The sequence below is a fragment of the Macrosteles quadrilineatus genome, unplaced genomic scaffold, assembly GCF_028750875.1.
Source record: "Macrosteles quadrilineatus isolate MER2022 unplaced genomic scaffold, UCM_ALF_1.0 Scaffold_23__1_contigs__length_1887923, whole genome shotgun sequence".
Classification (NCBI taxonomy): Eukaryota; Metazoa; Arthropoda; class Insecta; order Hemiptera; family Cicadellidae; genus Macrosteles; species Macrosteles quadrilineatus.
The window spans coordinates 943187-957754 of NW_026542616.1; the positions used below are offsets into that span (position 1 = coordinate 943187).

The 14568-nt window shown below is 35.8% G+C and overlaps 1 protein-coding gene across 1 annotated transcript in view; it reads left to right on the top strand.

Annotated features, from left to right (window-relative positions):
* Window positions 1-4431: 4431 nt before the first annotated feature.
* The window catches only part of LOC129005546 (macrophage mannose receptor 1-like), a 43878-nt gene continuing 33741 nt past the window's right edge, over window positions 4432-14568 (top strand). The window contains exons 1-6 of the mRNA XM_054434455.1: window positions 4432-4520; window positions 5427-5487; window positions 7901-8139; window positions 9251-9466; window positions 10437-10649; window positions 11089-11268. Coding sequence (XP_054290430.1) covers window positions 4481-4520; window positions 5427-5487; window positions 7901-8139; window positions 9251-9466; window positions 10437-10649; window positions 11089-11268 — 949 coding nt within the window. The 5' untranslated portion in view covers window positions 4432-4480. The remainder of the gene's footprint in view (window positions 4521-5426; window positions 5488-7900; window positions 8140-9250; window positions 9467-10436; window positions 10650-11088; window positions 11269-14568) is intronic.

Sequence of the window (14568 nt, forward strand, 5' to 3'; positions counted from 1 at the left end):
TTGATCCTACTATTCCAGTGGTTGTATGTTTTATTTTAATGTTATGTCCATTACTAAGAATATATTTTAACAGTCTTACACGTTTTTGTTTTGATACAGAAGTAGAGAAATCGTTGTACAGTGGAACCTTGATTAGAAGATCCTCGATAACAAGCCACACTTGATAACAAGTGTCATTTTCAAATCACCTTGAATTTATTTGACCCCAAATCACATGTTATTGCAAACCTCAAGAAGGAGTCAACCTTGATCACTATATAGTCTCATTTAATAATCCCCTTGAGAGTCTTGTTATCAAGGTTCTACTGTATATTATAAAGAAATAACATATAGGCTATTCGGATAGGCTTTTTTCTTGCTAAAACCACTCTTTCCATACGATTCAGTCAGTATCCACGTGCTCAAAACCTATGAAGTGATATAGTTGGTATTTCAATCTAATATAATATCAATTTACAATTAATAACTGCATTTATTTTGTGTGTCTTTACGTCAGTGGCACTTTTTACGCTTTGAAAGGGAACGGTCCAAATCCTGGTCCTGTTATACTACCTAACGTCGACCTTTTTGTTAGATAGCATCATTCATGGCCCAATGACAAATAGCATCTGGGTCTGGAAACGATCTCGCTTGGATTCGAACCAGCGAACTTCCGATTTGAAGGCGAGCACTATAACCACACGGCTACCCAGACAATTAATTGCATGCCTGGAATTTGTTTGTCCATCATTAGTTAAGTTACTTTATATGATATTAAAATTTCTCAATGTCTTTTATCCTTTTGTTTAAATCTTTATGAAGACATTTTCTAAATCGAATTTACTAAAGTTTAGACGCACATTAGATTCACGATTATTATAATGATCATAATTCAAATGACAATTAAGCAGTCAATATTTTTTGCCTATATTGACAACATGACATGAAACTGCTTTGTACATCCGTGATAATTAATTGGGTTAGGCAAGTCAATTGCAATACGCCTAATTATATTCAATCTCGTAGCCATATTTTAGATTGCTTCGATATGTTCTAAGCAAACCACCGTCGTACACTAATATTATAATCTGTACTAGCTGAACCCGGCAGACGTTGTCTTGCCTTTGACTATTTATAATTTAATTATAATTTAATGAATAAATTAATTATTGTTATGCTTTGAAGAATTTTCCTAACCTAGCTTTTGTTTGTAAATGAACGTTACTGTTAGAAGATGAGTGAAATGCATAATGAAAAATATTGTTCTTAACCTCCTGTATATTGTCGGGTCAGGTAAATAGTTGAATAGTTCCATGAAAAATCTTAGATACTTCATACGTTTATGCCAACAGGAATCCCTAACAGATGGTTTAGGGAAATATAGTAAAAATATCAAATTTATCAACAATATGGTGATAATTCAATTTCAATTGTTCATTAATGTTAGCTTACATTGATCATTCTGGTGATTTAGGGATTGAAAAAATTACTCGAGTTCAAAACCATGTTGAAATATACCAATAAAAGTAAAAAACATCATGTAAAATAATGTAAGCACTACATGAAGTGGGAAAAGTTGTAACGTCGAGCTCTGCTCATAACACAATGTAGTTTCAGGTGGAGGAAGTTCACGTTAAATTACCTCCAGCCAGCAAACAGATTATGACACGCTGACAGAACAGAACAGTGGGGATAAATATTATCACCATAGATGTATAAAGTTATATTAGTTTTTTTTCAAATACCGATTATTTAACTTAGCTCTCTCCCACCCTAACGTAATCGACGTAATCCCTGAAGTACTGAGGCAATTTATTGTTAGCAAACTTTGATTTTGAAGTGGAATAAATATTTAAATGGTTATTTGTGAAACTAGTGAGCAATTGCACTTTGCACTCGAGTTGCACATTATATTTTTCCTACAGTTACCATAAAACAAATAAATTGGTAAAGAAACGTGACATATTTTTACACAGAAGTGAACTTTTAATATGACATTTAATGATACAACAGTACAACAGCTGACCAGCTGATTTACAGCCAGTGCTGCCAACGTATTTCGCGCGCTTACGACCTTGTCTGCATGTTACGCGCTCACTATTTCGTGCCTTCACGTTGCAAATCTGGAGCGAGTGAGACAATGTTAACATTGTCTCACTGATGAGCAAATTGACCACTTGGCTTTCTCAAATCAGTGAGAGAACATGTACATTGTTAGGTATCTGTAGGAAAAATATATTTATTTTATGTAAATTGGAATTCATACTCGCATTTTCAATCAGCAGTTTTTAATTTACCAACTGTCAAAACGACATTAATCAAAAGACAGATTATTATTAACAACTATTATAACATTTTAGCATTGACTTTAAGTAGCGTAAATAAAATTACACACGTATATTGTTATAGAGAGCAAGTATTGATGAGTGTTTCGTGTTGATGTCTCATGTTTCACTTTTATTTAAGGGCATATTTAAAAGTGTGATTCATTCTGTTTTAAAGTTACCATAACAATTGCCAATTGCCAGGTTTTAATTTAAACCATACTAAATTGAAATTCCTTTGAAATTTAAAAATAAAACCCAAAATTAGTTGTAAATAAAACGTGAATTTCCCTTATATTGCCTCTTACAATCGAAATAAGCCATACCGAGCAATGGCTCGGTCCCCTGGTTCTTGTTCATAAATGTGCGAAAAGCTCATAATAATTTCACAATAAAACCACCCAAAACGTGACAGAAGACAATAAAGAGCTTTCATTCCACTCCATTGGTTCTCATATTGTTTCATCGGATAAAATCCAATATCCCTCACATGGGATCTTGGTAATACTTGCGGCGTTTTTTTTTTCCAATAGTCTATCTGCGACTGAAACAATAGTTATTTAGAAACAATTTCAATGTTCCTTGTCACGGTACTGGTTGTTCTTTGTGGGAATACTATTTAACAGGTGGGTAAAAAATTTTATAAATTGTGTTCTTGCAAGTGAAACAAAATTGTAAGTATAAACTTTTACCAGACAATTTCGGAAATGTGTGTTCATCTGTTCTGTAAAGCTCAAATCGTTCGACTTGTAAGAAATATGAAAAATTAAAGGAAATGAAATGAAAAAACATTTATTTACACAGGCAAAGTTAGGGCCACATGACACTTTCTTACACTTAACCTGTACTTTAAAATATGATACAAATATTTTAAAAGAATCAGTTTATACAATAAAACAAAACAAAAATCATAGATACGGAAACTCTAAACAAAAATCAGCATATCTTTGAACAAATATGCTGTTTTAGAAGTTTACAAAGACAAGTGTGAAAGCTTGAATTTTTGTCTAAGGTTGAATACTTGCCTTTTTGTCCTAGGACGCTAGGCACGAGTTCGGAATTGTTTTTTTTTCACATTACTTCAGGTTAGACCTAGGGTTGCGGCATTATCACATGGATAAAATGCATTGCTGATTTAGCGGGATTTGAACCCGGGACCTCTGTAACCGAAGTCCCGCGCTCTGGCCACTATACCACCTCGCTCCCCCAGATATCTGCCATAATATTGATGTACGTTTATATATTTACTAAGCAGCTATTAATTTGTACTTTGTTGTTTTGTAGAATTCACTTACAGTAAATAATGATAAACGAATGTATCGTATCCCTAATCACTTATATGATGTATCTCATTAAAAACCTTGATGCATGATATTAGTACACACGTCCCGGTAATTATGTTATATCCATTATAAGGTCGTTGCTGATTAAGTTATTGCTAATTATACAAAGCATCACACAGTTATTTGATTCCGCGTACGCTAATCAACAAAGCAATATCATGTAAATTGATACTTGATATGGAAGCATCAACCACCATTGGGAATTACACACGTTTAATTGTAAATTCAGATTATATCACTTAAAATGCTTATTGGTTGATTAAAATATTCCATAATCAAATTACTTTTACCAAAATAATAGCTGATAGCCCATCATTTGTTAGTGTTCATAGTATTAACATTGACTATACACAGAATAGACTTCCTTTGTAATGTAAAAATTGAAGCCAAAACCTCTGGTGCAATCTGTTGAGATAGTCAACTATTGGCAATATTTTGTTTCAAGTGATAAATCAATCAATTTGCTATAATACTGAATTGTTTTTATATTTTACCTAATACACTAGTACCCTCTAGTGAGATGGTCCTGAACTTCTATTTTCTAGGCTTCAAATTTAGGTCTATTCTGTGTACAGTCAATGGTATCAATAAATAAGTAGGTTAGGAAAACATTATTATCATCAACTCAGATACAGAATCTAAGGGTCAACACTGCCTGTGACTAATCAGAACACATTTCTATCGTTATTATCGCTTGCGAAGAACCAGTCTGATAGAGTTCAAGGTCAACACCAAGGACTTCGCTCTCACGTCTTGGTTTTCCTGGTCGGGAACCTCAGTATAATCGTAAACTTATACTGACGCGATGTCCAGTGAGTGTTGACGTTGAGAACAATGTTGCGATCGGTTTACCCGATTTTCTGTTTAGTGTTAGGTAGGTTTTTGTGTCTACTTTGGCACGTTTTACTCATACAATAGTTATTAACAGAGATAGCTTTAGAATGGCCTAATAAAATTACTATCAAATTAGGATGGACCGGTTAAGTTGTGTTTGTTTCCTCATGGCTAAACTGAAGGGATTTTCCGATCGTTTTTGCTCTCTTCTCAGTGGATTAAATTGTTTTAGTTTCTCAGTTTAAAAATATTTATAGGTTAGGTAATAGTAGTTTACGCAACGATTGCGTTATGTTGGTCTTTACGACACGAGTAGAAAACTTGGCGAGTGCCTTAAAAACTTCTACGAGTGTCGTAAAGACTATTAACGCGAGTTGCGTACACTACTTTACCTACGACAGTTTTTTAATTACTAACAATCTGGTTTTTAGTTACTAACAATCACTACTCATAACTTCTTAGAGAGGTTATGTTTTCGTTTATTGTCAGTGCCACTGAAAGTGATGCAACGACTTATTGTATAATCAGCTGATTTCATGTTAGCTGATTAGTTGACGTTCGAAGCATTACAATTTTAATTCTTTTCTCTCAATACTTGAACCTCATTGGTCCGTTACCTGTGTTGATATGGGAAAAAACTATGCTGATATGAAAGTAAACAGCTGTTAAGTGAAACTTTTCAATTCTGAGAACTGAACTGAAATGGCTACTTTAATAAACGGTCGTAGTTAAAGATATTTTTAAGGTAAATATTACACTGCAAAGAAGTGATATCAAGGTAGTCTAACAGTGTGCTATAGCAAACATGTCAATCTTTGATATTATTAAAGATTTTATTGTTCTTTCCATCTACATTACAATGCATTCAGTTTAAACAAGCTTACTGTTTTAAAACTAATTACAAAATTAACAACCTTTATTTGTTTATGTGTGATTTTTATATCAGTGGTAGCCGAACCGAACTCAACAACATCTAAGCATGGATTTATTAGGACCAAGAGACAAGGGTAAGTAAATCAATCTATTTTTTTAAATAGCTTATATATTTTGAAACACACTACTAAACAAAGTCATACCCTTTGAAATCAATGGATTATTCAGTATTTATCTATAGATTTTTAAAGTTTTTTCTCATATTGCGAACCCAACACCAAAATCAAATGATTGAAACTCAGTTTTTGAACATACACATTAAATAATATGAGCCTAATGTATCGTGGCATCTGATATGAGGTGTAACTCACAATTAATCAATCCAGCTTGTCAACATTTACAGCTCATGTTAGTAGTCCAGGTCTCTCTCATCGGGCTTGCTAATCAGACCAGACAGAGACGGAGTTTAACCCTCAATCCACGAAATGCAACACATTACTCAGTAATTTATCAGACCTTACTGTCTAACAGCACTAGTGTTGTTTCTATGACATTAGGCTTTTTAAAGTGTTTTGTAAACAAAAAGTCGATGGTTCTGGACAACTGCAGTTCCCTGTTGGTTGTTCTAAAACTCGTACACGAAGCGTTCTCCTATGAAGCATAATTTATAACTCTTAATCCTGGTACACACCATACTAATGCAAAGTTTGAACTCTAACATCACTTATGGAATTCGAATGAATGATAATTGTTTAACTATTAGGACTATTATTGTGTGTCCTTCACATCCTAGGACACTAGGTTCTTGCCCGGAACTATCACACATTATTTCAGGTTAGTCTTAGCGCGTCGTGCCATTATCACATAGGGCCTAGATAAAATACATTGGTGATTGGTCGGATTTGAACCCGGGACCTAGGGCTCCGAAGCCCCGAGCTCTACCTTTTATACCATCTCGAGCCCAACCATGAACGAGAACTGTGGAACTTTACATACTGGACTATGTAAATAGCATTGAGTGGGAAATATTCACAGGGCTAAGTTGAGGCCAAGGTCAGCCAATTTTGATCACTCCCTAAGCTTTCTCCGCCTGAATCCGTCTTTCTAAGAATAACAAAATACAAGTTTCTTGCTTGTGAATATCGTAAAATAGGCAAAATATTCACGGACTACATTAACAAAAGTAACACTAGAACTTGCAATCCTGCGTCCCCATTCAGAGGTTTCGATACAGCAATAATAATAAAAACATTTAGAAATCCGTTGATATAGTAATATATTTTATCAGTTTAACTAGTTTAAAATAAGATATGGGCCAAAAAGCGAAAATTTTAACTATAAAATAAAGGAACATTGAGAGCTTGATATTTCTTATCTAGTATTTTTACTATGTAATAGTATATTCCGTTAAGTCGTAAAAATATGCGTTTACCGGATGAATATGGTCGTTCCCGTGCGAGACGGAGTCGAGTTCGGGATTACCATAGAGTAAACACATTTTGGATGAGTGACGTACGATATTTTACACCATACTACTCTAAGCTAACAGGGCTAACTCTAGGGCTAACAAAAAAATCTGTACAAATCCTTCAATTCTGTACAAGAGAGGTCATGCTTTTGTTTATAACCATTCATTGTCAAATATAATTACCTGGTTGCGGTCCGGTAAAAACTCAGTACAATAGTGCGTAATGTAATCCCATTTGATTAAGCTGGCGGCAAACAGCTGTTTTCTGGACAAAATCCATGCGTGAAATGTTCGTTAAAACAGTGTAGTGTGGCGTAAAATCAACTTTTTACCACCCTAATGAATTAAAAGATTGATACTACAGGGCAGCTGAATTTAATTTGATGGAAATTATTGAAAGCTAAAAACCTTTTTATCCAATCGGGGTATGTGACATTAATAAGCAAGTATAATAGCTACTGAGCTACTTAGCTAACAACACATTGATTATAATCGTCTATGTTTACATTACAGTTGGTCATGATTAGTTCCTAGTAATTATGCACTTAGTGCTTATTAAAACCGCTATTAGATAAGTTACACAAATAAAAATCAATATGAGAACGATAAAATAAACAAATAAAGGAAAATCTTTATTAATATTGATCTTAAACAAGAAAATGCATTTTTCAATGTTTGCGGTATTTTTAGATTGCATTATGCCCGTATTTCTGAACACATTAACAATAATCAGTGTAGCTTGAACTAAACTTTGAATTAAACTTGTTTTTCTAACAAATATTTCCTGTCATTTTAAGAGATTATTGCAGCCACTTTCCATTAACAATTTTATTGTTCACGATGTTTCTGGATGTCCTGTCTGAGCACGTCCTCAATTGAGGAAGCCCCTAAAATATACCAAGATTAGTAAACCAGCTTACCATGTTTGGCTTTGGCTGGGTTTGTACACTAATTGTGTTAGGTTTCAGTAACTTTCTTACCATTAGGAGATTCCAGATCCCAAAACATCACGAAAACCTTTGTTTTTACTTATAAACTTACCATCACTAAAAATTTAACTTTGACAATGATTGTAGCAGCCCAGACGAGAGGAGCTGTCTTCTCCCACAGCCAATGGTCAATGGAAGATACTCACCCAATATCAAGAGATGTCCTCCCCACGTATCCAACGCCGCTTGCAAGATAGTCCCCGGGACCCCAGTTCCCCCGGGGTGGGATCTCTACTACGGATGTGATGATGGGTTCGTCCTCAACTCTACCGATACTGTGTCCTTCTGTACGGACGGGAACTGGTCTCCGTCTCTGCCAGAGTGTATAGGTAAGACATGGTGTGGAAAAGATCAATAACTGTATTACTTGTACTTAATGTCTCACCTTTACACCTTAGGGTGTTAGGCTCTACACCAGAACCATTTTACAGATGTTTTAAGGATAGGCTCATTGGGTAGCGGAATTATTACGTAGATCAAATCTATTGGTGACTGATGAGATTCGAACCTTTGACCTCAGGAACCGAAGTCCCACGCTCTACTCCTAGGATCACTCGTTCCCTATAGCTCTAGAAAGATCTGACTGCAAGTCATAATTTTCATATTCGTTTTGGAGTTTTTACACATCTTTAATCCAGTTTAGACAGCACGGCTTACTCGTGTTATATTGTCCATAATGTATATACATATGTTCAAGATCATTTAATTTGTACGCTTTGCCTTTACGTTAGAAACGTTCATGCAATTGCACGGCCACTTACATCATATTATATTATATTCAGCAGGCCTTGTTCACAAACTACCTAAACAAGTTCGTAATTTTAAAATTTGGGTTTATTACGATTGTGGGAATAACCCACATCACCGCCAACAATTAAGGTATAAGGTAAGAGTCAACCCCATCAGCTGATCGGACGACAAGCAGAACTGTAGTCAGACACCTGCGATTGCGACACTAGCGCTCCGGCCGGAAAAGACCAACCGCCGGCAACCAGGTTTGTCTTGGTTCGGCTTCGGAGGGAGAAGGACATCTTAATCCTTGGTCTACAGTTGGTAAAGTACCCGTAATGGCTAACTAGTTAATTAATCTTTTGGGGGATAAAGGGGGTTAGGGGGGAAACATAGCTTTTCTAAATTAGGCCAAGTTCAACCAACAATAAATTAACTGACGTAAGCAAATTAAACTTAACAATTGTCGATATCATGTTTAGGGCAAGTTGCTGCAGGCGTGTTACAATGGCGAGGAGATTTAGAATAAAATAAAATGCATTTAATCTATTTATTTGAGACCTATCAAAGCTGGCTTACGCTGAGCAGGGTTTTCGTGAGCGTTGTGGGGAGTTTTTTTTTTTCATTTAGATATGTACTTTATCCAATAATTAATTATTGTCAGATCTTTTACTTATGAAAACATTTTCTGATAATCGTTTATTTTTTCAGCTGGATTGCCTTGTTTTCCATTGAAGTCACAGTACCTCAATATCAAGTGTTCGTTCCAAGGCAAGGTAGTGTCTTGTGACCAGTCTATGAAGCCAGGAACGATAGCATCACCGAAGTGTAAGAGCAACTACAAGCCTGCCTACCAGATACCATACTCTTACATTACCTGCCTCAACGATGGATATTGGGACTACCCTTTGTTCTACTGCACTCCAGGTATGTAGCCAAATCAGAGCCCCATGATTCTTTCTCCAAACATTTAATGTGCAAATAAAAAAAAATTGCTGGTAATTATATCAACCTCTGGACCTCACCCGAAATTCAATTTTTTTTTCTTTTCTAAATGTCCGAAATTTCACGCTGATTCCAAAAATTGTAGTCGTTTTTCTCGGAAATGACCCATTTACCCGGAAAATCATAAAAACCCCGAAAAGTTTATTTTACGGAAAATTATATTCTACTCAAATTAACCGGTAGAGCAGGTTGAACAAGAATATGCAAGATTTTTCAAGATCTGATGGATCTTGGAGTAAGCAATTAACGGAGAAACGGCTCGGAAAAGCGTAGGAAAATCTATTTAACTTAGCGCCAAAATTAACAAAAATAGGTTGGGTTAGGTTAGGTTAGGTAAGGATATGTTACGTTGGGTTGGATTAGGTTGGGTTACCAATAACTTGGGTAATTAGTACACATTCGATGAAAAATTTTCTACAAGTAGGCGAGGCTAGCAAAAGACTTAGCAGAGAGTGGTAAAACAAATATTGTTGCAAATATGGCAAGCAATAACGAAGGTGATCATCTTAAGTAGTATGATACAGAGTGCGAACTCTTTGGGATTTGTACAACTGTGAATAGCTCAAGTTATATAATGCCTGTAACAAAATAATTCTAAAATAGGTTTAAAATTGAACATTTTGATGTCAATTGATTAAGATTTATAGATTCTCTTGTAAAGGGAAGGGGTGATACGACCAACATTTCTTGGCTTTGTAGTAGATTGAGTGCTTTGAAGAAAACACAATCGTGTCTTTGATCATGAAATATAAAGATAATGAAATACTGTTACGTAATAAGTCACATGTGGTGACAGTAATGACAAGATAATACACTTGATGGTCTTATACCAGCAATGAGTTGCGTATAGGGTAACTATAGTATATTAATCAAACTGGTATATTTATTTCAGAAAAGCTGTGCCCCCCACTGAAGGCGCCGAACAATATGAAGGTTCAGTACATCTACCAAGACAAAGTCGTTAGAGACGATCAGTTTAAGCCCGGTACCATTGCTATACCCAGATGCAAATACAACTACCGACCTGCCTACGAACCGGGGTACACCAACTTGACTTGTCTTAACAGTGGCTCATGGGACCAACAGCTGTTCTATTGCACTGCGGGTAACTACGCTATGTTTACTCCTTGCTTGAAAGACGTTGACAACAAAACTTGTACCAACTTTCAAACACAAAGTTCAAGTGGTTCAAGTTAGATAGTTATTTACTGCCATGCTATCATAGATATTTCAAACTCTTTCGTAAATTTTGTCAAGTTGATTTCGTTGGTATGTTGTAAAATCTGCCAGATTACATAAAGTAACATACTCGGTGGTATGATGGGACTGAAGCAAGGTTGCTAGCCAAAGTAGCTGTGCATTTTCGTCCATGGAATCGTTGAAAAATCCTACTTCTATATGACATCTCCCAATTTTCTTGCAGTTTATGATTTGAATCTATTAAAATTAATTCATGATGATCACCACTCATAATCGTCTAAAAGTAAACTCCTTGCTTTAAGAGGTATTTTAACTGGAACTATCTTGTCTACTTTTTATTTCAGTGTGTGGTGCGTCAAACGAGGTCAGCCAACTGACTCCGCTGATCGTGGATGGAGTGCAGGCCAATGTCGGTGCGTTCCCTTGGCATGCAGGTCTCTATTCTCGTAATGTAGTGGAAGGGAGAGAGACATGGGACCAAATATGTGGTGGTAGTTTGATAAACGACCAGTTTGTGTTAACAGGTAATGATACAAGTATAACTTTTGAATATAGTGTGGTGGCTTAGCGAAATGGTCGTGACCTGATGGATTAAAGCTGCAGCTTTTGCACATTTCTTCCGTACCCTAAATACAAACAATTTATGGGGGGGGGGGTGCCCGATGTTTAGGTCCGCCATCTTGAAATACGACGCCATCTTTGTTTTCTTTAGAAGAATTGAACTATTCATTGAAAATGGCTTAATATCACCCAAAAGGACACATTTACGCCATTTTGTATGTAGGCCTAACATGTTTTGTTCACAATTAAATTTGCTATAAAATAAAATAAAAACCACTTCGGTAACTTAAATGGTCTTGAAGATATAAACTATTGAAGTTGAAAATTTGATATATTCCTCTACGCTAGATGTAGTTTTTGCTATATATCACCCAAACGGTGAACGGTACGTATCTGTTATTATGATATATTTTATTCTAATTAAATTTTCTACAAAATGAGATGAAAATCTCTAAAGTAACTTAAATAGTTTTGTAGATAGAAACCGTTAAAGTTATACATTTTATTAATTCCCTTATGCAATAGGTGCGTGTATCTTAAAAGTCCCCGACCTTTGTTTTTTCTGCACGTATTGCGTTAGAAGACTGCAACTTCACACATCAATACTGGACCTAAAATAGTACTTTCTAAAGTACTTCTTGACTTTTTCCTCCCAAGGGGTGTCGGCCCACAAGGAGTAAGTTGGAAATGTTAAATAAAGCATAGGATGCATAGGGGATGCATATCAAATTAATGGGATTTACTAGTAGAACGCGTTACCACAAACTGAACTTTAAAAGGACAGGTGGGTCAAAAGTTATACAATTTTATAGTTTAGCTTTTTTATTTATTAATCAACGGTCAACACCATTTCATCTCATTGCATAACATATAACAAACGGAACTTAACAACTAGGATCATACATAACCAACAATAATATTAACAAGCAAAACAATGATCAACAAGAATAAATGTATGTATACATATAAAATTAAAGGTCTTCATCAGTAAAACACGTTGCCGCAATCTGGAGTTTAAAATAACGACCCAGTCATTTTCATTTTCATTTCATTTTCATTTTTATTAAACGGCAAACACCATTTTACAAGTGGGTTTACAAGATTACATTATGCATTGTGCATTATACATACATACCAACGACAGAGCCATTTGAAAAAGAGCGGAAAACAGTTTCCAGCTTAAACACAAGATCAATAAGACAATCGATAGAAAAATCAACAATAAATAACAATAAAAATAAATAACAATGTAAATAAATAACAATATAATACATAACAATATAAATAAATAACAATCCCGTTATATTACAAATTATTATATTACAAGATATTAATATTCGAGAAGATAATCAATCAACAATATAAATAACACGAATAATTGAAAGGAATATATCCTTAAAAACTATAGAAAACAACAACAAGGAGTAACAACAATTGATAAAGATTTAAAAAAATTTAACAGGGATTAAAATATTAAGAATGAAATCGATACAGTGATAAATCTCAGACAAAAAGAAAAACTTGAATTGACAGAATAATATTGCTTGGCAGTTGGCACTTCCTCTCATTGATTGTGTGGCCCTTTAGAGGCACCACCAAAAACACACTCACTTCACTGCACATGTGGCACTTGAAGTGTAGCCCTCTAGAGGCACCACCAAAAGCACAAAGACTAAAGCTGGATCTGGTCAGCAGCCCACTTAAACACTACTCTCCTAAAGAGTGGCAAGGAAGGCCCGAAGAACTCAATTTGAGCTGCGTTTCCCAGACGAAGTAAACGGGGAACTGTGCTATGGTAAGCGTAGGCAGTTGGCTGGTGATGCTTGGAGAAGGGTCGAGATCTTCGGGTGGAGACTGGGACATGAAAGTTAATCAGTTCAAGAAGTTCAGGACTGTCCACCTGACCATTGATGATCTTGAAGAGTAGTAGAAGATCAAAAGCGGCTCTTCGTGATGTAAGTGAAAGCACACCGTGGTCTACTGCAATCAAGTGGACGTCATAAATGGCTGCCAGTCAAAGTTTGGATGAAAACTCCATAAGCTTTGGTGGATACAAGATATATAGGTTTGACCGCTCTCTGATATCCAGTTTCAAAAAGGGTGGTGGTGGATTGATGGTGGCTGTAAAGTGATGGTTGCAGTGTGATTGCTCCACATATTACGGTGTATTTCAACCCCTTGATGAAGCTTGATAATTCCCTTGGGTTCTTAAAAATGGATATGCGCTACCAATTTTCAAGAAAGGTGACCCATCTGATGCCAAGAATTATCGTCCAGTGGTGATACAACCTGCATTGGCTAAGGTATTTCAAGCAATTCTACGTCGTAGACTCTCTTTCTCTTTGGACAATGTCATCGTGCCCTGTCAGCATGGCTTCAAGAAAGGGCGATCTGCATCGACCAATTTGGTTCTGTACCAGGATGACATTATGCAAGCCTTTTCTCGTAACCATTAAGACGAGTCTGTCTATTTGGACCTATCCAAGGCTTTGACCGTGTAAGTCACACTTATCTTGTGGCAAAGTTTGGTGGATTGGGGATCACTGAATCATACTCGTATGATTTGAGGACTATTTGTGTAATCGCTTTTTAACCGTGAAATTTTCTTGGGCGAAGTCTTGTGAGTTTGAAGCTTTTTCTGGTGTACATCAAGGATCGCTACTGGGGCCAATTTTATTTTCAATATTGATTAATGATATGGCTGACGTTGTCAAAGATTCTAGACTATTGTTGTTTGCTGACGCTTCAAGAAAGGGCGATCTGCCTCGACCAATTTGGTTCTGTACCAGGATGACATTATGCAAGCCTTTTCTCGTAACCATTAAGACGAGTCTGTCTATTTGGACCTATCCAAGGCATTTGACCGTGTAAGTCACACTTATCTTGTGGCAAAGTTTGGTGGATTGGGGATCACTGAATCATACTCGTATGATTTGAGGACTATTTGTGTAATCGCTTTTTAACCGTGAAATTTTCTTGAGCGAAGTCTTGTGAGTTTGAAGCTTTTTCTGGTGTACCTCAAGGATCGCTAATGGGACCAATTTTATTTTCAATATTGATTAATGATATGGCTGACGTTGTCAAAGATTCTAGACTATTGTTGTTTGCTGACGATACCAAAGTATACAGAGAGGTGAAGTAATTGCAAGATTTTCAGTGCCTCCAGCAGGACATCAATGAAATTTCAATGTGGTTTATGCAAAATGGAATGCTTTTGAATGAATCCAAGTGCATGGTAGTTTCATTCAACAGGACCTCAACAA